This window comes from Vipera ursinii (genome assembly GCF_947247035.1).
Source record: "Vipera ursinii genome assembly, chromosome: 4".
Lineage (NCBI taxonomy): Eukaryota > Metazoa > Chordata > Lepidosauria > Squamata > Viperidae > Vipera > Vipera ursinii.
Window position 1 is genome coordinate 44,311,327 of NC_139514.1, and position 25,754 is coordinate 44,337,080.

A 25,754-nucleotide genomic window follows, 5' to 3' on the forward strand; every position below is an offset into this window, starting at 1 on the left:
TGATTGGCAATAATGGCACGTATCACAAAATTATATTTCAGATCACATCAAAAAGAGATGCAGTAAATAAGTCATTAGAATCAATAGTGACATTTATGAGTGTCAGTTATTTTTTTGCTAGAGTGAAATCTGGAAATAGAATAAATTTTTTGAAAGGAAACTGATCGAAGAAAAAGGTTAAGACCTCTCTGTGACCACAAAGAAAGAAGAGATTGTGATTAATACAAAGGTGGATGTGGTTGATGTGTACTAATGCTGATCATAATTTGCATTCATTTTCTGGTATGAGTCAAACTGTCTTTTTTCTAAATGGAATAGACTCTCCCATGTTAAAGTACAATTTCTTGACAGTGTTTTGCAGGTCTTTCAAAAGGCCCCAAATATATGCCTATGAAATCCAATATTTCCAGGGAAAAGGTTACAATTCTATCAGAATTTTGTGAATCTGTGCACGCATTTACATTTATTTTTTTTAGAGAGAACAAACTTCCTACAAGAAACTGTGAGCAATCAGTGCCATAATGGGAATAATGAGAGCAAAGGTAATAAAATATTTGTAAAAGACAGAAATATTTGATAAGATGGTTGAGATTTGTAATTATGCTTTCAAAACTAATATGGCAAATTTTTAAAGACCTAATATTTATGGTATTTATCCAGAAGTAAAAAGTGTCAAGATAATCAATCAATCAATTAATGGATTAGGATTTATTAAATTTAATAAATTTTCTCCCTAAGGACTCAGGGCGGCTCACAACAATAAAAATTAAGAGGCATAAAATACAAAAATTAAAAAAGAATTAAACAATGAATATAAGAAATACGGGACAATTTAACACAATAAAAACCAAATTAAAAACCATGGTCAGTCCAGGCCAGCTTGTTGGAACAACCATGTCTTCAGGTCACGGCGGAAGGATCGAAGGTCAGGGGCTGTTCGCAGCTCTGGAGGCAGTTCATTCCAGAGGGTCGGGGCGCCCACAGAGAAGGCTCTCCCCCTGGGGGTCACCAGCCGGCATTGCCTGGCCGACAGACCCTGAGGAGGCTGACTCTGTGGGAGCGAACTGGGCTATTGGCAGCAGGTGGTCTCGCAAGTACCCCGGGCCTAAGCCATGTAGGGCTTTAAAGGTAATTACCAGCACCTTGAATCGCACCCGGAGGGAATTAAAAGTTTTATTTATATGAATGAGAATTCCAACAGTGACAAAATTAAATGAAAACATCCGTATTTAGGCATCTTGAAGGAAGAATATAGCCAGGTATTTTTGGCTGTGAAACTGGAAGACCAATATAAAGCTTATCTAAGAAAATAATATTTAAAATTTGAATAGAGGATAAAAGGGATGCCAGGATTGCTAAATAATGGTGACCAGGATTAAGAACAATGACCATGATGTTGGCCATTAAGAAGTCTCTCTTATATTTCCAGCAGAATTAATATCCAGCAGAAGTAAGACATCATCAAAGTGAGCTAGTATACTTTATTGGGATGAATTATTAATTAGCTGTAATTTCTGCATTTGTGTATAGACAAAAGTTTACGTTTACGTTTACGTTTTATTTAATTTATATACCGCCCTTCTCCCTGGGGACTCAGGGCGGTTCACAGGGCATATAAATAAAAATACAATACTATACAAAAGTTAAAACAAAGATTAAATCAATGCCCAATTAAAAAACAATAATACAATCTAAAATGACAATTTAAAACCCAGCTCCCCCATCAGGCCAGACCGGCCAATTCAAACAAATGGGTCTTCAGACCACGACGGAAAGTTCGGAGGTCCGATGCCGTCCGGAGCTCCACCGGCAGTTGGTTCCACAAAGCCGGGGCACCCACAGAGAAGGCTCTCCCCCTGGGGGCCGCCAGTCGGCATTCCCTGACCGGAGGCACCCTGAGGAGGCCCTCTCTGTGGGAACGCACAGGGCGGAGGGGAGTTGAAGCCGGCAGCAGGTGGTCCCCGAGGTACCCCGGACCCATGCCATGTAGGGACTTAAAGATCATAACCAAGACCTTGAACCTCACCCGGAAGACAACTGGTAACCAATGCAGCTCGCGGAGCAAAGGTGCAAAAGTCATAAACCTATACTGTTGAAAATCTGTAGAAGGAGGTTAAGATAAATGATTCTAGATATAACTGTTGCTTCTCCCCCCCCAAACACACATATCTATTGTAAAGTGTCAACAGAGTGACCGCAATTAGTGGATTAGTCAGGGCTATCAGTTTTGTAAGTTCAGTTTTGATAAAAGATTACAAAAGTATACTAATACTATGAAGACATTATTAATATTTAATACTATTTAGAGCCATAATCTACAATTAATTAACAAATGGTGAGAGAGCAAATTGTTTGGATAAGAAAGAGTAGTCCGACCTGTGGTCATTTCTGAGCCAGCAATGTTTTGTCCCAAAAGAGAGCCTGGAAGCAAAAGAACTCATTGTACCAATCCTGTTTGATATATTTTTAAATTTACATATTTTTATCCTGACTTTTTAAATAAATAACTGAAGGCGGTGAAGACACATATTTTTCCTACATCAATAACCCTGAAAGATGGGTTGGACTGAAAGAAAGGGACTGGCCCAGAGTCACTCAGCATTCATGCCTAAGGAGTGATTAGAACTCAGCAGTTTCCTGGCTTTTATTTATTTATTTATTTATTTATTTTATTTTATTAAACTTATATACCGCCCTTCTCCCATAGGACTCAGGGTGGTTCACAAGGTTTTTTAAAACAATGCAACAAGTTACAAAAATTAAAAACAATTAAAATAATTACACTAACCTTGAAATATAACCCAATTACAATTAAAAATACAATTAAAACCCCAGTTTTAGCCCGGTGCCTTAAGCACTAGGCCTGGACAAAAACAAAAGCTGGTGTTAAGTGGCATGGCCACAAGTTTGAAGACCTTGAGGGAAACACAGAAGGAACTCAGTTGTGAAAAGGTAAACAATAAATGTAGAATGAACTGAAAGAAGAAGATAAGACCAAAGGGATATAGAAGAAAAAATATTTTAGAGTGAAACAAGAAAAAGAATACAATAATGCTATCTTTATTGTGATGGAAAATGAAGTGAGGGGAGAAAGTTAGCTACGTCCAATAGTCTATATGGCTCAAGTTGTGCCTCCTGACCAAAATTTCCTTACTGGTTTTAAAATACATCACCCATACTTATTATATTTAGACACTTCAATAAAGAACTGAACTGCCACATATATTGGATTAAATTCACAAACACATTCTCTTTTTTATTATGAACAAGTAATGAAAGCAAATTATAGAGGTGTATGCACAATGTTACCAACAATTCAAGGAACAATGAAAGTACTTTTGCAATTATCAATCAGAATTATGTAAGAGTCACACCCAGACTATCTGTGTAGGCAACTGATGGATTTTTTAGTTCTATTTTATAAATCACATTTTCACAAATACAGTTTCTTTCTTTCTTGTCTGCTTGCTGAGTTTATTAAGGCTTTTATTTACTTATTCATTTACTGTTATATTGGTTTCAGCAATATAAGAATAAGCCCAGGGTTAGAGCTAAATCATCTTTCCAACATCAGTTACGTTTATGAAAATCTCTTCACACTGTTCATTAACTTTTTCAGTGAAAAATCAAGTTCTTATGACCGGGAAAACACATACAAACAAGAAACTAAAACCAGATTTATGAGATCTAGGCATAAACACATTTAATCAAAACTGCCTTTGTTAAAAATCTTACAGCATATGTTATAATAACATTAAGTTTGCATTTTATAAACTTCTCTAGATACACTTTAAGTGAATTTATGCATTGAATGAAGGACATAATTCACAATAATAGCTTGTTAATACTGAAAGAATCAAGCTGTGTTTTTCAGAAGAACATTAAGCAGCTGCTTTCAAATGAAAGAGTCTGTAAATCAGGACAAATTGTTTTTATACACATTTGAGTTTCATTAATTAAATGTTTTATGGACATAAGAATCTATGAACCTAGCAGTTATTATAAAGGACAATTCCTCTTCACATTATATATTGCAAACCAAGGTGTTACATCAATGACACATTAATGTTACCTTTTCCATACATAGTATTTAGGTAATCAATGAAAGTTTGAGATTATAAAACATTCCTGTGATATAATACAATGTAAATTATTAGCTTCAGAGTATTTATGTATTATTTATAAAGCAAAGTACAAATTTGAAGCTGAGAAATATAGTAGTATGATTAAAAGTATATCTGGCTTGCTTCTTAAATAGATAAGTTTCAGGAAACAATGATCAGTGATTGAGTACCTTTTGTACATGAAATGATAAGCCAAACAGTGTTCATATACACAGACAAAATATTTTTGAAACTGTATAAATTACAATGAGTAATTATAGTTATTCTAATAACTAAACAGGTATTTATTAATATAATTTGCCATAGAAATGTAAAAAACCCTGCCACATAATCTAATTTGATATACAGGTGAAACTCGAAAAATTAGAATATCGTGCAAAAGTTCATTTATTTCAGTAATGCAACTTAAAAGGGGAAATTAATATATGAGATAGACTCATTACATGCAAAGCAAGATAGTTCAAGCCGTGATTTGTCATAATTGTGATGATTATGGCGTACAGCTCATGAAAACCCCAAATCCACAATCTCAGAAAATTAGAATATTACATGCAATCAATAAAACAAGGAGTGTTATTATTAAATTATTAGCTTCAGAGTATCGGAACAATATCGGAACTCTGAAAAGTATAAGCATGCATATCTACTCAGTACTTGGTTTGGGCCCCTTTTGCAGTAATTACTGCCTCAATGTGGCATGGCATGGAAGCTATCAGCCTGTGGCACTGCTGAGGTGTTATGGAAGACCAGGATGCTTCAATAGCGACCTTCAGCTCTTCTGCATTGTTCGGTCTCATGTCTCTCATCTTTCTCTTGGCAATGCCCCATAGATTCTCTATGGGGCTCAGGTCAGGTGAGTTTGCTGGCCAATCAAGCACAGTAATCCCACGGTCATTGAACCAGGTTTTGGTGCTTTTGGCAGTGTGGGCAGGAGCCAAGTCCTGCTGCAAAATGAAGTCAGCATCCCCATAAAGCTTGTCTATGGAAGGAAGCATGAAGTGCTCCAAAATCTCCTGGTAGACGGCTGCGTTGACCCTGGACTTAATGAAGCACAGTGGACCAACACCAGCAGATGACATGGCTCCCCAAATCAATACAGACTGTGGAAACTTCACACTGGACTTCAAGCATCTTGCAGTGTGTGCCTCTCCATTCTTCCTCCAGACTCTGGGTCCTTGGTTTCCAAATGAGATGCAAAAGTTGCTCTCATCAGAAAAGAGGACTTTGGACCACTGAGCAACAGACCAGGTCTGTTTTTCTTTAGCCCAGGTAAGATGCTTCTGACGTTGTTTGTTGTTCAGGAGCGGATTGACAAGAGGAATACGACATTTGAAGCCCATGTCCAGGATCTGTCTGTGTGTGGTGGCTCTTGATGCACTGACTCCAGCCTCAGTCCACTCCTTGTGAAAGTCCCCAACACTTTTGAATGGCCTTTTCCTGACAATCCTCTCCAGGCTTAGGTCATCCCTGCTGCTTGTGCACCTTTTTCTTCCACACTTTTCCCTTCCACATAACTTTCTATTAATGTGCTTTGATACAGCATTTTGGGAACATTCAACTTCTTTTGCAATTACCTTTTGAGGCTTTCCCTCCTTATGGAGGGTGTCAATGATGGTTTTCTGCACAACTGTCAGGTCAGCAGTCTTCCCCATGATTGTGATTCCTACTGAACCAGACTGAGAGACCATTTAAAGGCTCAGGAACCCTTTGCAGGTGTTATGGCTTAATTAGCTGATTAGAGTGGGACACTTTGAGCCGAGAATATTGCACCTTTTCACAATATTCTAATTTTCTGAGATCGTGGATTTGGGGTTTTCATGAGCTGTACGCCATAATAATCACAATTATGACAAATCACGGCTTGAACTGTCTTGCTTTGCATGTAATCAGTCTATCTCATATATTAGTTTCTCCTTATAAGTTGCATTACTGAAATAAATGAACTTTTGCACAAAATTCTAATTTTTCGAGTTTCACCTGTATTATAGTCAAGTAATTTGAGAATATGAGAAAGTAACAAGTTAAATATAAGCTTTTCTACCAGTGGTATATAAAGAAATAAAAATGAAGTTCAATTGAAAGTAACCTGCCATGATGACCTACAATTTTCTGTACCAACCAAAGAATAATTAGACATGTATTTGCATCAAAACTCAAAGAATTGGAGCAACAAGTAGTCACAGTTTGGCTGATGAAACAAGACAGCAGTTAACCTGATAAAAAAGAGAACTGACTGTACAAACTTCCCACAAAGGAAAGAAAACAAACAAAACACCAAAGCCAATTGAATTGAGAAACAAATAGAAGCAATAGATTCTGTCCCTCTCGAAGCAAACAATCAAACAACAAATAAACAAACAAACAACTCAAGCCCTTATAGAATAAATAGGCTGTTCAGAAGATGTAAGAACATTGCAAAACTGGGAACAGAATGGTATACTCCCTAAAGTACTGAGTGGTTTGTAATTATGTCCTGCAAAATATAAAGACAAATTTGGTTACTGATGACTCACTACTGTGGAAAAGCAAAATAAATGTATGATGACAGGACCATCTGCTCATAAACCACTCTCTCTTCGAGTTGCCAGGATCCTGGCAATAGAACAACCTTCAAAATGTATCACATCTATTGATATTCCTTCCCATTTATATATGTACTACTGCAAACAACATCTACAACTGTATTATCGTGAATCTTGAGCATTTACAAAGAAAGGTAAAGGACTGGGATAATTCATTTGATCATTCTTGTCTAGTTAGAGCACCATAAAAACAAAAGAACATTTCAAGTAAACTGCAAATGGTTGTGCAAATAGTGTCAACAGAATAAAATTGTTTTTGAGATCACAATTTGAACTACCTAGCATGAGAAGAATAGACCTCGGAAGAAATGATAAAAAATATTTTAGAGCTTTAAAATGAATTTTGTGGAGATTGGAAACCAAAAATTTAATGACCAGTTAAATAATTGCATGCTGTTTGAAGGAGTAAAATATGGAAACATTGTATTACTAGGCTCATTAAATCACTCAATGAAAATCAGAAAGAACTTTGGCTCATAAAGCAAAAATAAAGCTGAGTATAGTCAAACACATTTATTATAAAAACATAATAAACTCAGAGCAATAGATGTCTAAGTAGAATGCTGTGATAATGATGAGAAAAAGAACTGCAAATGCATCAAAGTTCCTAAAAAATGAGACACAAAAATATAATAGTGAACAATTACAATGAGAGATAAAAATGAAAGCAGAAGACGGCAATAAGGCCATACAAAAAGGTTGATGAAGAAGAGCACATTTAGAAATAGGAAAAAGGAAAAAAGGACAGCAAGGAAAAGTACATAATATCAGAAAAACTAAAGTTCAGGCTGACTGAATTTTGCAAAGTATGCTAAAATATAATAAAAAAGAATTTGTATATCAGCTTCTCCATTAGGACAGAAAAATGATAACAAAATAAAAGTAAAATGACTTCACCACTATTTTGATTCAGTGTTCTCCAAAATGAAGAATATATTGGCGAACTTGGAGAACATATAAGATCCCTTCCTTAAAAGACTAGCCTTCATCTATGAGGGACATGGGTGGTTAAGAAGCGACATAGACAGACAAATAAATAATTTTTTTGTAGAACTATCACTCAAGTCTTCAACCTTGTTGAGAAACTAGTAGGGTTCCAGTTAAAATGTTAGTGTTGGTTTTGTAGATGACCTGTGGCAAAACTTAGAAGGGTATAATTCACCCACCCTTGCTTAGCTTGATCTTGGTTGCATTCAATATCACATCAATTCTGATATCCTTCAGGAAGAACTGTGAGAGTTTAGAAAGGGAGGGACTGTTTCACCCTCTCAATGCCAATTTCTATTTGAGCCAAGGTATTTCCCTCCTTCTCTTTTTATAAAATAATTGTGAACTTTTGCCCCTAGGGTTCTTCGTGGAAGGTACAAATTAATTAGAAGCAGTTGATCCAGGAAGTTCATTTTATTCAGAGGGCATGTGATTTCTTTTTTAAAAAAATATAATTTAAATGTTTATTGACATGTCATTATTTTATTGTAAAATATCTAGAATCACAAAGGCAGTATAGAAACTAATGTATTAACTATATCCTGATTTGTTTCCTGATTTTTAGTCTTTTCTACTTTACTGCTGTCTAGACAGCAAAAATATAGTAAAACACCCCCTTACTACGTGCATCACAGTATTCTACCACAACAGAGGGAGCTTTGGTGGAGCAGTGGGCTAATGCCTCCTTAAGTAACACCAGCTGCCTGCAATTATTGCAGGTTCGCATCCCACCAGGCTCAAGGTTGACTCAGCCTTCCATCCTTCCGAGGTAGGTAAAATGAGGACCCAGATTGTTGGGGGCAATTAAGCTGACTTTGTAATAATGCCGCTTGGGGGGGGCCCAAAAGCCCTAATAAGCAGGCATATACATAGAATGAAGGCTATTGCTAAGCACATTTAATTTGTGCTTAGATTGTAAGCCGCCCTGAGTCTTTGGAAAAGGGCGGGATATAAATGGGATTAAAATAAAAAAAAATTAAAATAATTGTATACATGTCGTCGTTCCCCCAAAGCCTGAGCCTTGTAATTAAATTCTGCTTGCATTTCCTCTTCAAGTCACATCTTAGTCCAAGAATCTGTTTTCAGGATCAGAAATGAAAAAAGATTATGAGGAACAATCTATTTTTCAAAACAAATCCTCTCCAGCTTTCTCATTTCTCCTTGCCAGATTTCTACTTCACAAATATTGTTTGGTTTGACACTCAAGGGATAACAAACAAGGTGACTCCCTTCGTTACTCTTCCCCCCAGGTACTACACTCTTTTGGGACAAGACAGACTGAGAATTTTAAAGGAAAGTAAAATAAGTTTCAAAAAGTGAGCTTGGAGTGATATAATGTAGTGCTAGAGAGGGGGAAAAAAGTAATTCCTTTGGCATTCTCCATAAAGTTAGCAAAACAATTTAGTCAGCAATATTTTATATTGTTCTTTATAAAACTATTGCTGGGCATCCAGATTTTAGGATATACTGAGTTAGCTACTGGTTGTGAACCGGTTGTTCACATATTTGAATCCCACCACTGGTTGGAATTGATAATATACTTAGAAAGAGAGAGCTTTAAAGTTAATAAAACTGAAGGGTAAATTTGAAGTAGTTTATGGACTGATGAAGACAACTATGCTTTACAAGGAAACAGAAAAAAGGTATAGTGAATGGTACTGGTATTTAGTATTTACATGATAGACAGAAAGACAGCCTTGGTGGTTCTCTGGATAGAAAGAAAAGAATATGTGAGGAACTGTCTATATGTCTTTGTGTGGTAGTCTCTCTCTCTCTCTCTCTCTCTCTCTCTCTCTCTCTCTGTGTGTGTGTGTGTGTGTGTGTGAGAAAGAGAGAGAGAGAGAGAGAGAGAGAGAGAGAAGTGAGGAAGGATGTGCCGATTATTATAAACTACAGGTAGAAATTTCACTATTGCCTTTGATAAATCTAAAACTAATAAATTTAAAAGTAAATCAGTGACCTTTTTCTGAGACGATTAAAAATTCAAATAACTTGAATTATTTTTTTTATTTATTTTAATTCCATTTATATCCCGCCCTTCTCCGAAGACTCAGGGCGGCTTACAAGCTTAGCAGTAGCCTTCATTCTATGTATATGCCTGCTTATTAGGGCTTTCACACCCCCCCCAGCGGCATTATTACAAAGTCAGCTTAATTGCCCCCAACAATCTGGGTCCTCATTTTACCTACCTCGGAAGGATGGAAGGCTGAGTCAACCTTGAGCCTGGTGGGATGCGAAACTGCACTAATTGCAGGCAGCTGGTGTTACTTAAGGAGGCATTAGCCCACTGCTCCACCAAGGCTCTTATAATTATGAGTTATAGTGGAAAGTTTGCATTGAGATTCAACCTCTTCATTTTTACATATACAATTTCAATATGGGAAATATCCTCAAGTTGTTGCCTCAATAGGTAACACATTGATTTAAGACAAAGAAAAAAACCGCCAAATGGAACATGAGTGCTCTTAAAGAAAAACAAAAAATACTTAGGGAGAGTCCAGGATAAGGGGATTATTCTACTATAATACAGCTCTGCTTTTATTGAAGCTGGTATTGAGGGACCACCATATATCAGATTTTGATCTATTTGTCCTCAGGCACATCATATAAAACTAATCATATTAAACACTGAAGGCTGAGTGAGGGATATACATAGTATTCTTTTTCAGAAATTTTGACTATATGCAATGAAAGATTGAATCTTCTTATAATACTTAACTGAGTTCCATAAATCAATGTTCTCAGAATGTGGCCCTTGCATAGCTTAAGGGCAGTAGAACAAAATTATTCTTAAGCCAGCTTGCAAATTTTATAATTGTGACTGCCATTTCTGTCTTCAATGAATTAATTATTATATTAAATTTATTTTTTAAATCAAATTGATGTAGTAGTACATAATGTCCAATATATGCCAGTCAGACACTTATAAAATATGCATTCTTTTTTCATGTCAGGTATTGCTTCTGGCAAACTGAATACAGAAAGATGAAGCACACAAGATAGCAAAAAGCATCACTGACGATGCCCAGCATGAAAATATAACTGTCATTACATTTTATTGGATAGTGGTTGTAGTGGAAAATTGATCTCAAAGTTATAAATGCTTTTCCAAGGATTGTTACTCTAAATTATAAAGAAAGCATAAATTATGGCTTGCAAGCCAAGTAATGTATTTCTTTCAGTTAAATATAGTACACTTGAAATATATCTAAAAACATTTTGCTTACCAGGTTATTGAAACTAACATTTGCAGCAAATGATAAATGTGCTGCAGTAAGAACACTAGAAAGCAGTTTAGCAGTTATCTTATATCTACTAAGTTATAGGTGTCATCATTATTAATTAATTTTACAAATTTATATGATCACTCATCTTAACTAGTACAATTCTGGGTGAATAAAATAATATAAATACAAAAGCACAATAAAATGGAACCCATTAAAAAAAACTATACTAGGCTCCTTATTAATCTAACAACACAAGAAAAGATGCCATGCCAGGATCTAACTAACACCCTGGCCTTAATGCCTGAGGAAAGGCCAGCAGTGTCCAGACCATTCAATTGCCATATGGGTGAAAAGTTGTAATATAAGACAGACAGTATAACAGAAAAGGAAAGCCAAAATCCAGGCAATGTCTGAGAAAAAACAAATTCTAGATGGTAGTATAAATTATGTTACAATTACAAAACAGTATGCAATATCCATTTATATTACATTAAAAAAGTAGTTCAAAATGCCAAAGAACACAACAGCATTAAATCCAGTTACAGAAAACAATAAAATGATACCCAGTATTAAAATATACTGTAATTCACCCAAATTGGGACTCTACACATCCTGATGTAAAGTCTGAAGAAAAAACCAGATCTTGAGTGCTTTCTGAAGGCCTGCAAGGTTAGAGCCAAACAATTGGGAGAAGACTGTTTTAAAATGCAGTATAAACATCTGTAAAGTCTTTTAAATCAGGATCTGGAATGTGTCCTTCCTGTTAAAGCACATGGGATGGACAAATATCCAAGGGCGCAGATGATCCTGCAGGATAGGGCCTTATTAGTTATAACGAGCAGATAACTGCAAGGAATATAAATCCTTCCATCCTCCAACACTGAAGAAGCTTCTTGGATGAGAAGCAAAATGTCTTCAATGAAAAACATAGTCCAGTTGTCTTTTGACCATACACTAATTAAAGTTTTTGAATGATCTTCAAAGGCAACCTCCTGTAGAACGCAATGGAATAACCTAATTCAGAGATGACTAAGGCAGAGTTCCACGAATGGGTTCAATTGAATTGCAAAATGAAATTGTGCAAACACACCCTGCAACAGCTTCTACCTGCAGCTTCTATACATACATACTGCTCAAAAAATAAAGGGAACACTTAAACAACACAATGTACTGTATTTAATAGTAGGATGTCTTATCTTGTGTTCCCTTTATTTTTTTTGATATATATATATATATATATATGTGTGTGTGTGTGTGTGTGTGTGTGTGTGTGTGTGTGTGTGTGTGTATGTGTGTGTGTGTGTGTGTGTTTTCTGAGGTTTTCGCAGGTGTTTGTATGTGGATCTTTGGTCATTCGGGTTTTTCCCCGTGTAGAATTAAAGGTGTAGGAGCAACGTTTCGACGGAATCCCATCTGTCATCATCAGGCTGGTGGCTTCAGCTTCCTTCTTCTGGGAGAAGCATGTGGTAGTGGCTGTTTGTTCCTCTTTTTTAAGTTTAGGGTATGGCTGACTGATGAAAACTAATGAGTTAGAAATGCATTTCAGTCTCCCTTAATTCTTTGTTAGTAATTTACACAAATATATGAACTGTCCAGTGTGACTACAGCCTGTTCGATGGCCTTCAAGATAGGCTGAAAACAGGAAATAAAGATTTGCCCCATGTTTGGGGCCTAGCAAGGTAATCTAAATAGTTAACATTTCACACACACACACACACACACATATATATCTATACACACACACACACACATATACATATACATACATACATATACATATATATACATATACATATACATATATATATGGATCTTTGGTCATTCGGGTTTTTTCCTGTGTAGAATTAAAGGTTAATTTAATTAAATATATTTATTTATTTATTTATTTGATTTGTATACCGCCCTTCTCCCTAAGGACTCAGGGCGGTGAACAGTGACATAAATAACAGAATGCACAAATACAGATATTGAAAACAAATTAAACCCTAATTTTGCCCAAATGCAGAAGATAGTTATCTTAAAACAATAATTAAAACAGAACCCGTCAGACCAGACCGGATTGCTCAAACAGATATGTTTTTAGGTCGCGTCGGAAGGAGCGAAGGTCGGGAGCCATCCGGAGCTCAACCGGTAAACGGTTCCATAGGTCAGGCGCGCTCACAGAGAACGCCCTCCCTCTGGGAGCCGCCAGACGGCATTCTCCGAATGGCGGAACCCTTAGGAGGCCCTCTCTGTGGGAGCGCACTGGACGGAGGGAAGTTGATGCTGGCAGCAGGTGATTCCCAAGGTACTCCGGACCCATGCCATGTAGGGCTTTGAAAACCATTACCAGCACCTTGAATCTTACCCGGAGGACAACTGGGAGCCAATGCAGCTCACGGAGTAGAGGTGTAACATGGGAGTATCGGGAGACTCCCAACACAACTCTCGCAGCTGCATTCTGTACCAGTTGGAGCCTCCGAGTGGTCCTCAAGGGCAGCCCCATGTAAAGAGCATTGCAGTAGTCTAAACGAGAGGTCACGAGTGCATGAGTGACCGTACGTAGGGCATCTCGGTCTAGATAGGGCCGTAATTGGCGAACCAGGCGAACCTGGGCAAAGGCTTCCCTAGTCACATCTGTTATGTGGTCTTCCAAGGAAAGCTGTGAATCTAAGAGGACTCCCAAGTTGCGAGCCCTATCTGTGGGGGGTAATAACTTACCCCCTATAGAAAGAGATGGAATGTTCTGAATATCCCGAGATGCCGGTACGTACAGCCACTCAGTCTTGTCAGGGTTGAGTTGAAGCCTGTTCTTCCCCATCCAGACCCGAACTGCTTCTAGGCAACGGGACATCACATCAAGGGCATCACTGAGGTGGTTTGGGGTCAAAATAAAAAGCTGGGTATCATCAGTGTACTGGTGATACCCAACTCCAAAACCACGAATGATCTCACCTAGCGGTTTCTGAGGTTTTCGCGGGTGTTTGTATGTCCAAAGATCCATATATATATATATATGTGTGTGTGTGTGTGTGTGTGTGTGTGTGTGTATGTATATATATATTTATTATATATATATATATATATATATATATATATATATATATATATATATATATACACATATACATACATACATACATACATACATACATACATACATACATATATATATATATATATATATATATATATATATATATATATATATATATATATATATATATATATTTTCAGATGACTTCCAAGGACATAAAGTAAAAGAGAATAGAAAGTAGGAGTGGTAAGTATTTGTTTGCCAGCAGTCAGAATGCCAAAAGTATCTGCCAAACCAACTTTCTAAAAATAACATGAATTCTCAGAGAATGCCGTTCAAGATCTCAAAATAGGCTTCCGGCCAAGAGAAAACTCATAGAGTTTACTTGTATATAAAGTACCAGAAATCATTAAAATATCACAATTACTGATTAGAGTAAGAAAAAAAAATTAAGAACGTTCAGAGGTTTTACTATATATTTTTCAAATGTCTTACCGTCCAGGTCACTTGAATTGTGGTAGGGGTAAGCACAACAGGATTATGTAGTCGCACAATTACATCGCCAAGCTCTTTTTGGACTTGTCTGTGATCCACACCTTGTGCTGGTGGACTGATATCTGCCAGGTCAAACATATAAATGTGCATCACTAACTTATTATCTTACTAAGGAGAGTCAATTAAAAATCAATTTATTATGATGATTGAAAGCATAATAAACTTCACTTAAATGTTCTTACAGAAATTAGTTTATTGTCAAAGAGTGGAGTAGTGGGATTGGATTCTGGTCCAGATAGAGCACTTCTGATTTATATAGTAGCAATATTTTTATAAGATATAAATTTATTTTAATAAATACTGGACATTTATTTTTCAAATAGTGCTGAAATGTCCACTGAGGAAGGAGCAGAATCACTATAAAAGAATGTCTCAATTCCTATTCCCTGCAGGCAGTAAGCCAGATACTATTGTGAACATTTTGAAAGCCACTAAGAGGCCTACAAGGGTCATGAGATGTACACCAGTCCAACCTAACTTCTAAAACACGTAATCCTAGAGTGTTATCAGTGCAATCTCAGTCCCATACCAAGACCTGAATCCTTACTGAATAAAAAGGTAAAGGTAAATGTTCCCCCGCACATTTGTGCTTGTCGTATCTCACTCTAGGGGTCGGTGCTCATCTCTGTTTTAAAGCTGAAGAGCCAGCGCTTGTCCGAGGACATCTCCATGGTCATTTGGCCGGCAAAGGGGCACAGAATGCTGTACCTTCCCACCGTAGTGGTCCCTATTTTTCTACTTTCATTTTTATGTGCTTTCGAACTGCTAGGTTGGCAGAAGCTGGGACGAGTAACAGGCGCTCACTCTGTTAGGCGGCACTCGGGATTCGACCCACCAAACTGCCGACCTTCTGATCGACAAGCTCAACGTCCTAACCCACTGAGCCACCGCGTCCCTTTCTTACTGAATAGTGTCTGGATATCCTGCTTCTTCTAAGATGTTGTAAGACATTTCTAACCTCTAAATACAGTGGGACCTTGGTATTCATTGTTAATTGATTCCAGGAGGTGCAAAGAGTACCAAAAACGATGAGTACCAAACAAAATTTTCCCCTTAAGGAATAATGCAGTGAGCCACAGGGCAGCCGATGCTGACAAGTTCTAGCTTGTGTGTGAATACCAAACAAGCTATGAGTACCGGGACAAAAATTTTGCATCAAAATATGTAGAGTACCAAATCTGATGAGTTTAAAACAGTTGAGTACCAAGGTATAATTGTATAACAATATAAGGATCTCAAATAATTATTTGCAAATGTGGGTCTCCAGGTATTCATTAACTTATATAATTGATTAATTATTCTTTCATTATGGAAACTGAACTACTACACACATGTGATGCAACCATTGTACAAAGTCCTTGTGTTCCTGTAACTATACTCTGTGCAAACATAGTGTAAATATTTTACCCAAAGGTCATTGGTAGTAGTGCTATCCAGGTAGTACCTATAGAGTTTTAGAAGTTACAATAAAATATATTTCAAATTAGATAGGTTGATATGAATACATATATAAAGCAAGAAGAAGACTTTTAAAAATTAATAGAATTTTTTTAACTTGTCAGGCAGATTTAAATTCCTAAAAATTGCAAATATGGAACATTCCTTTCAGGAGGATATTGATAAATGTGTTATCTATCAGTATAACTGTTTTTCCATATATTGTGCTTAGGTTACTGTGTCGCCAAGTCATATGGATCATCATATGGAGCCACAGTCAACCGTGTTTTGGCTTATATTTCACTTCTTTAAAAATAATATATTTATTACATTAGTTTCAAAGGGCTGCATCACACTGACAATGCTATGAGCAAAGCAGTGTTTTAAAGCTGCTTTATGAAGCAACACAGTTCTCCATTTTTATGAAGAGTAAAGTGAAACTGTTGCATTACTTAGCTGCATGATATTCTGGCTGCTTCTTTTGATAACAGAAAAAATTTCTGGGCAAATAGCCTTCCTTTTTTCACCTGCATATTCCTTCCTTTTCAAATTTTATTTTTTGGTCATTCGGTGACCCTAAATGTATATGTACACATTACTATGTACAAATATTAAATATACACTCATATATATATATATATACCAGACTATATATATACAGGGGTATACATTCAGATATTATATTTCTGCATTTGCATATGCATTGCATATTATTATTAACTTCAGATAGGCTGCTTGAGGAATAAATTCAGGTTACCTTGGGTTCGGACAGGATCTGACATGGTGCTGGGATCACTCAACCCTTGTGAATTGATAGCTCTCACCATAAACAGGTAGATGGTATTTGGACGGAGTCCTCTCACAGTGTAAGGAATTGTTCTAACATGGTTAGCCACTGTTTGCCAGCTATTGCTCACCAACTGGCTGAAATAAAAATGAATTGGAATACTATAGCTGCAATCACATACCTTTAAAAATAGTCAAGGATATGTTTCTATCTGCTGCTAAAGACAAATAAAGACATCATAAAATACGCTGTCAAGAACAACAGAAAGTATGATAGATTCTAAACCAATTAAAAGCACAAAACTCCTAACATATGACTGATTATGTGGCATCATATTATCGTTAACTCTTTAGTGACCATATAGATAAATTTCTTCATGATGATCTCTCCCTAACCTGGTCCTTCAACCATAGGAAAGTCCATCCTACTAGATCTTATCAGGTAACACAATAGGAGATAGCTCTCTACATATTCAGTCCACATCATCAATAAATAAATTTAAAAGAATAAAAAAAAGATAAGTGATTATTGAAGTATCAGTCCTGTATTTAGCTGCAACACTAGATTTGGTTGATACTGGCAAAGAATACTGAAAAATGTTTACAGCAAGCCTCCTATTTCTTCTTCATCCATTATCAACATGTTGGTAAAATACATTTTAAAGATTTTTGCAAGTTTTATTGTTATAAACTCATATGAAAGTTTAAATCAAATGTTCGAAACATTTTAAAACTATGTAAAACAAAATACAATTTAATTACATTAAAAGCACCCATGTTTTTAAATTTCTGTCATTAGCCAAAACTTTAGAAAGTATTTTGTTCAAAAGTGCAAAGGATGATAACAATAATACTTTTTAACCTACCTAAAAGCCTCAATGATATATGCACTTGTTGGTAACTTCCCAGGTGTGCCTGGCTGCCAAGACAACGTGACACTGTTCTTAGTGACATCAGTGACCTGAGGCTTGGATGGTGGTCCAGGAAGATCATTTAAATCATAATTTTTGCTAACTGCTGCTCCCCCAAATTCTACAGAATGCAAATGGTTATATTTTACGTGTTTATAGCTGTTTACTAAAGGATGAATTAAATATACATTTTAAATAATTATGTTATAAAAATGCTTTAAATAGATGCACAACATATTAAAATACTTTTGAGGTATAACATATCTTATCATTTCATTTTATTATCATTCAACTATAGTAACAGGTGAAGCAAGAGAGAAAGAAAAAGATATTCCAACTACTTCCGTTTATAGCAACATTTTTCTCCTATAATGATTCAGCTAAATGAGGGGTAGAAAACATGTTTTAAACAATATCTTTTCCTTCTACACTTATCGTGGGGAATCAGGATTAAAACAGCACTTAGATGGGTGGGACTAAATTTTTCGATCCATCATTTTCCCGTTCTTTGGGTAGATCTTAAAAGGAAAATGGAACTAATTAGAGCAGACATGTTAAACTCACAACATCACGTGATGTCGTATGATGTATCAGAACTTTTTCCCCATTGCCGGCAATGGGGTGGGCGTGGTTTCCTCGTGATGGATCCGGCCTGCAGTTTGACACCCCTGAATTAGAGGATAGACTTTATACGTTCTACTGAACATAAAGCATTTTATTTATTTATTTATTTATTTATTTATTTATTTATTTATTTATTTATTAAATTTGTATACCACCCTTCTCCTGAAGGACTCAGGGCGGTGAACAGGGCAATACATATCAAAAACAAGATACAAAAATTAAAAACGATTAAATAAAATGCCCACAAATAAGTTAAAACACATTAAAAGTAGGTTAAAACACATTAATAAAACCCAACCCCATGCCTTTAAATCATCTCCCTTCATACTTCCCCAAAATGAAAAAATATGGATGCATCAGGTTATACTGCAAAATGATTTTACATGTGTGATGATGTGAAATAAATTCAATGCATTTGCATTATATATTGCATTATTACTATATAATTGCATCTTTGGGAGTGATGACATAATCCCACATATATTGCTATGTTGATGTCACTTTGGTCTGTTATGGACACCATTGTCTCTGGATTTAATATTTCCTTCCATGCATAGTTTTTAGGAGGGACAAATATGAAGTTTGTCAATATACTGAAGGGCCACAATGGCTATTATAGACAGTGCTTTAAGCTTGCTGACCTGTCTATGGAGTTTTGAATTAACTTTTGCCAGTTCAATGGCTTCTACTACTGGGTCTTGAAGCTAGAAAGCTAGAGGGGGTGTAGAAAATGGGAAAGTTTCATTATATGTGTAGAAGGCTTGCACAATATTAAATTTTGCACTTAACAAAAACTTTAATAAGAATCAATGATAACATTTTGAATGTCCTGATTTTGTTCTAGTATATTTTTGTTTTGTTTTTTGGTGTTATATAGTTATAACTTACCTGTAACATCCAACACAGCACTCCAAGATGTTTCCCCACTTGAACTTGTAGCAACACAAGTATATGTACCCATGTCAGATATCTAAAGACATGGAAATAAGAAATATCAATCCTTTACTTAAAATATTCATTTCTTTTTAAAAATATTTTTGTTGTGAACTAAGAGGGTAGCATTATTCAGAATTATTATAAACTGGAATCCAATATTTCACAAAAAATAATTATGTATTTCATTTAGTAAATTGAAATAATTTCTTTATTTTATTTTATATATTTTCAAATTTCCATCCCAACCTATGTCCCACATAACTACTATCACTAGCTTAAAGTTACAATTTTAAAGGGGAAATAATATACTTAATTTTGCGCTTAAGAAAAACTTTAATAAGAATCAGTGATAATGTATTGAATGTCCTGATTCTGTTCTAGTACATTTTTGTTTTATTTCATACTTGAAGTAAAATATACTTCACAAAGAGAGCAGTAAAAGTGTATACTTCTACAGTTTTTTATATAAGGTTCCTGAACTATATGATTCAAGATAAAATTGTTTTTAAATGGTCTATATTGGGAAGTACAATGAAAGAGCAAAATTATACTTTTTGATTTTAAATCATAAACATTTTCTGCTTTCTTAAACCATCAGATTTAACATTTTTTTCCAAGACTCACAGAAAAAAGAATCAATTTTTAAAGGTTTGTTTTTGTAAGTATTTGAGGAGAATCAAGTAATTAATCTTGTATTCTTTTTTGTAAAAGAGCTCAAGACAGTATACATAGCATTCTTTTTGTTGTTGTTTATTTCCTCATAAAAAATCTGTGAGGTAAGTTGAGCTGAAAGGTAATAAATGATCCAAAATCAATCAGTGATCTTCTATGGCACATGTTTGATTTACTGTAAACCTACCCTCTAGTCTAGGACTTAACGAACATTCATTATACCACATTACTTTGTAAACTTAAAAGTTTTGCACTTTTTCAGCTATTACCTTTTCAATAGGGAAGATCTTTTATCAGCACAAGTGATTAATGGACTTGCTAGATTGAGCAATATTTAGCTGTCTCTATAGATCAGGGATTTTCAACCTTTTCACCCATTGTACCACTTTTAGGATATGGCAACATCCGAGAACCACCAATTGCCTAGCAAAGTGTCAAAAACGTGATGACAAAAAAAAAGAAAAAAAGTGAAGTACAGGTAGTCTTTGACTTACAACAGTTCGCTTAGTGACTGTTCGAAGTTACAAGGGCACTGAAAAAAGTGGCCCCCAAGCCACAGACGAGTAAGACACCTCTCTGCCCGCTGGCGGCGCTCTTCCTCCTGTCTGAGGTTTTCATTATTGTGAGCATTTCTGTTGAGGATTGGCTGTGGGGGTGGGGGGGTGTTTGGTTTTTATTCCCCCCATCTGCTGGGTGGTTGCAGCAGGTTTTGGTCACTTCACATGACCCTGGGACACTGTGACCGTCATAAATATGAATCAGTTGCCAAACATCTGAATGTAAATCACAAGACCCTGGAGATGCTGCAACATTCCAGCTGATCAGCACTTTTTCTGGGCTCAGCAGAAGCACCAGGATCAGCACCAAGCTCCAGCTGGAGCCCGGTGCTGATCCTGGCACTTCCGCTGAGCCCTGACAGCCCCGAAGAAGCGCTGATCCTGGTGCTTTCGCTGAGCCCTGACAGCTCTGCAGCTCCAGCCATCTCTAGTTGAGGCTTGTGCAGTGCTGCCACCGGTTCAGCTCATTCTCCTCCCCTGCTACCACTTTTCTACGATGGTCGCGTACCACCTGCCAGGTGCCAATGTACCACAGGTGGTACCCGTACCACAGTTTGAAAAGCCCTACTATAGATGAATAAAGACCAATTGCCTGCAAACATCTAACATGTAAATGCTTGCCAGAAGCCATTAATTAGGGCAGAAAGTTTGGATAAAATAGGTATACTTAACAAATTAGAAAATAGAAAAGGGGGGCTTATCCTGGATTTTATGGATTTAATGAAAAGACGAGTAAATAATAAGCTATTGTTTCAAATAAAACTACATCAGATGAAACTTGGGAAAGGCAAAGACATTCAAGAATGTATAAATGCTGTCTTGAACAACTGCATGGGATTATGGACAAAGGATAAACGTGGTAGGTTGAGGCAGAATTAACATTAGAATTTGTTAAAGGAAGGCTTGTAAATGAATTGTGGAAAAAATAATGATCAAGATGAATAGACAGTATTAAAGTCTAGAAATATTAGACCTGGATGAGACTTGGATTAAGGCTTCTATGAAGCACTTCCTTGATATTTCCTCATGTGCTTCTTGGTGATACATTAGACACTGCATCAAGTTGTTTTGCTAGCCATTTCCAGTAAAATAGCTAGATAAGGGAAAACAAAATACCATGTGCTTTTTTTGCTAGCTTTTATTTGTGGTGCTCAGGCAAAGAGTTTCACTTTTGTATGACAAGGTACTGCCTTAAAATAGATTGCTCAGAGACAAGGCAGTTTTGCAAAATGGCCGTTTTGCCAAGTACTAAAACAGAGGTCCCAACCTTTTGGGCACGAGGGATCAGTTACGTGGAGAGAGGTTTTTCTGCAGACTGAAGGGGGCGTGGTTTTGTGTGCTGCCTGCATCCTGTAGATGGGCTTTGTTTGTTTGTGCAGCCCGGTTGTTTGCATGCTGCAGTCCGGTACTGGTCTATGGACCGGGGATTGGGGACCCCTGTTCTAACAGATACCGGAGTATATAGAAAAGAAAGTAGAAATTAGAAATAGAAATTTACTTGTAAAAGATGTTTTTTGTCACTGAGCTGGGTAACAGAGTAAGATAGTATGATTTTACTTAAAGATGCAGCAAATGTCTATATTAAAATGGATTAAAATTTGTTGCCAGGACCTATATAAATAAATAGTTGCACTGAAAGCATATAATAAAAGAAAGTGCATTCAAATTTGGCATCATATTTAGAACACCAATATTCAAAAAGCATTTTGGAATTACAACAGCAACAATTAATAAAAAATATTTTGAAACAAAGCTGTGTATATTTAAAAGCTGGGTTTTGAAATACATGGAACTTTATTTTGAATAAACTGTCTGTTTCTTATTAGCTGCTTTGAAAACTGTTCCAAATTGTCTTGTCATGCATATGACTGCATGGTCATTTCCCTTCACTTTTTCTCAACTATTTTAATAGATTACTTTAAAGTCATGACAGATGAGGCATTTGAAAAATGTATAGCTTGACAAATAATTGTAATTGCTGCAAACTTCAGTTACAATATGGGTAACCATAGGACATTTGGAGGACGACCTTCAATCTTAGAAAAAGCAGCATACCACATTAAAATATAACTTAAAGAAAAAATACAGCCTTAGTCAGAAATGATGGATGTTGATTGCTTCAGGTCAATCATAAAAATATGGCAATAATGTTGCATAACAGATCTACCAATCTGATTTTTTTAAAAAAAAAATAAAATTCCATATGAGCTTTGTTTTTTATTTTAATAAAAGTAATTTTAAAATATATAGCAATATATTAGGATGTAAAGTGCACAGGTGTGGTAAAAGAACTGAATAAAATGTGCCATACTAGACAATACAGCAATGGAAAGAATACTAGTTGATTATAGTAAGCAAACAAACTAAGAAAAGACTACAACATTGATTAAAATACAGTTAAAATTTTGATTTTGAAGGATTCTGAAGAATTTAACTGAAATATATAATGACAGAAGCAGAAAAAGAATAAGCTGTTCAACAAACAGAAGACATCAAAAAGATAAAAGATACATGGAATGCTGAGTCATCTGATAAAAAGGCATTCAACTTAAGCACTCAGTTAGAATAAGTAAAGATAAACCTCCTGTGCATTTTCTCATAAAATCATTAACTTAAAAGAAATTGTATAGGGAAGCCAAAAAACTGGAAATTGGCAGCAGCAACAGAAACAAAATCCACGTACAATAAACAGATATGGGAACACACTTTTCTTCAACTTAATGGAAAATATATGTGAATATTTAAAGAAAACTATACTACAGATGCATTATGTTCTGTAAACAATTGTGCCTGCTTTAATTAGTCACAAACAGGTATTTATGCTCATGCACATTCTGAAAAATCTCTTTTAAATCAAATCTAATGTTTGGCCTATTCTATATGCATCTACTTTATATGTCCATATGAGTGCATATACGTTCTTGGGTAAACATGAATTTATAAAAAATAGATATCAAAAGATGAATGCAAATTTTTAAAAGAAACACTTACGAACTCAAACCCTCGCCAGAACATTTTTGCAAAATGATTTTTTTTTATTAAAGAGTTTTACAAAAACAAAATTTTACAATATATCCCCAAATCCCTCCCACCCCAAACCCGCCCACTTCCCCCCCACTTCCCAGAGCTAAATACAGGATCATAGTTACAATAATCATATTCTAAATAAAAATTATGCATAATATACAATTAACCAAATTCATATGATTTATTTATTTGAGACATAAAGTACCTTTTCAGTCTTGCAAGCACTCAAGACAACTAATATAAAATAATAATAAATGAAACTAGTATTTATATAAAAAATCATTGGGATGATTATTCTAGTTTGTGCAGATAATTGGGTAACATGTTTTGAATAAATAAAATTTAATGAAAATATTAAAGATCTGGAAATTAAAAGCCAGGAAAACATAACAAAGTTCCTTGAATCAGTTCACTATCTCATGTATGTTGGAAAGCAAAGTTGTAAATATGTATCATTCATGAGTTAGTTAGAGTTAAAATGTCATCATGTGCAGCAATTGAAGATAGGAAAATAAATACAAGGATAACTATTTTGTAGCTAAGCAACAGTATTCTTTCTTCTGAACCTAAAAGTGAGATTTATCATATGTTGAAGTAATTACTGATATGTTTTACTATTTATTCTTGCCTATCAGTAACTTATCTCATTTCAATTTTGTCACATGCTGCATACATATTATTTAATTTTATATTTATACATTAATGTTCACAAATATTCTTCTCTTTATTGAATAAAATATTGTTTGTAACAGTTTACTCAATGCTTGTTCCAATTATAATTATAATTAATTAACCAATACTTATTTTGGTTATACTGGATTGGTGGATAACTATTCCATTGTCAGCCATATTTTTCGTCAGATCATTAAACTGTAGTTTAATTAAACTTTAGTTCTGTTCTGCAGATATAAACAAAAATTGAGCAGTTCCAGTGGAGATTTTTTTTTACTCTTTTAACTATTGCCTTGATTTCAACATATTCATTAACCCATTTACTTTTCTTACAAGTTAAAATCGCTAGTTAGAAAGCTGCTTAGAGGAGGTCATGGCTGTTGAAAGTAAATATAACAAAATTAAAACCTGAAAGTTTGTGAGAATATTTGTTACCTATAGAATTTTCTTTATCTGGATAATTGCTCTATAGCCCCAGAAATTCAATTTTGTATTAAAACCTAATTAAGAACTTCACCTACAGAAAGAACAAGGAAAGAGGCATAAGCGAGGAGGAAGAGCAGCAGCAGCACTTAATTAACAGAAAGATTGTCCAAAATTCAGCACTTGCCATATGCACAGTTTTTCTTATTTGGAGCATGTAAACATAATAACTATGCATTTAAATTGTCAGCTTCTGTTCATTAATCTAGAGTGCCTAAACTTCCACATGAGATGTACAATCAATAAATAATTAAGCACCTCTCGTTTAACTATTACTCTCTTGATTTCAGAAACGTAAATATGTTGTTACAAAATATACTCACCCGTAAAGGTTTAATTTGCAAAGTTCCTTGATCTTGTATAGATGTCCTTGGATCTCTGCCAAGAAAAGTAAATCCTTCTTTTAACCAGCTGATAACAGGCATTGGGTCACCAGTAGCTTTGCACTTCAGTAAAGCTGTTCCATCTACTGCCAATGTCTGGTTTACAGGTCCCTGGAGAATGATGGGTGGAGGCCTATCTGTTAAAACTGAATTTAAATATATATACGTGCGTATATTAGTAGATATTCTTTAATATTCAGACTCAGATGCCACTATTTTGAAAATCATTTTCTAGAAAATTATATTACTAGTTGCTAAGAGCCAGTTCATTGTAGTTGAAGACCGTGTACTCTAATACCAATTTAGGCACAAAGTAGTTGAGCGACCTTCCCTCTCAGGTTCAGGAAGAAGACAATGGAAAACCACTTCCGAAATCTTGCCCATAAAACTGCAGTAACTATTCAACAATGATTCAAAGGCACAGGAGAAAAAAAAGTTTTCTAAAGAAGGTATTTATGTTGTTTATTAAATTAATAATAATTTGTTGCATAAAGACATACCTTGGGTAATATAAAATGAAGGAATAGAAGATAAAAAAGAATACATGTGAATTAGAGTTACAAATCCTGTTTCTAGAATATGCATCCAAATCCTGGTGGCATAAAATATATATTACTAAATAATGAAAGCCAATAGAAAAAAAGCAATCTATTAAGACTTCCACAATTAGGATCCTGTAAAAGCCTATACCTACCAAAATGCCCTTTTTGATGGTAAAAATATAACTTTAATTTGGGAACAGATTCAAATATTCTGACACATCGTACATTTTATT

At 35.4% G+C, this 25,754-nt stretch overlaps 1 protein-coding gene across 1 annotated transcript in view; it reads right to left on the minus strand.

The window, feature by feature from the left end:
• The window catches only part of ROBO2 (roundabout guidance receptor 2), a gene marked incomplete at both ends in the record, with an annotated part of 380,266 nt that overhangs the window by 80,082 nt on the left and 274,430 nt on the right, over nucleotides 1–25,754 (minus strand). The window contains 5 exons of the mRNA XM_083362547.1: nucleotides 14,432–14,553; nucleotides 16,686–16,852; nucleotides 17,581–17,746; nucleotides 19,138–19,219; nucleotides 24,920–25,125. Coding sequence (XP_083218673.1) covers nucleotides 14,432–14,553; nucleotides 16,686–16,852; nucleotides 17,581–17,746; nucleotides 19,138–19,219; nucleotides 24,920–25,125 — 743 coding nt within the window. The remainder of the gene's footprint in view (nucleotides 1–14,431; nucleotides 14,554–16,685; nucleotides 16,853–17,580; nucleotides 17,747–19,137; nucleotides 19,220–24,919; nucleotides 25,126–25,754) is intronic.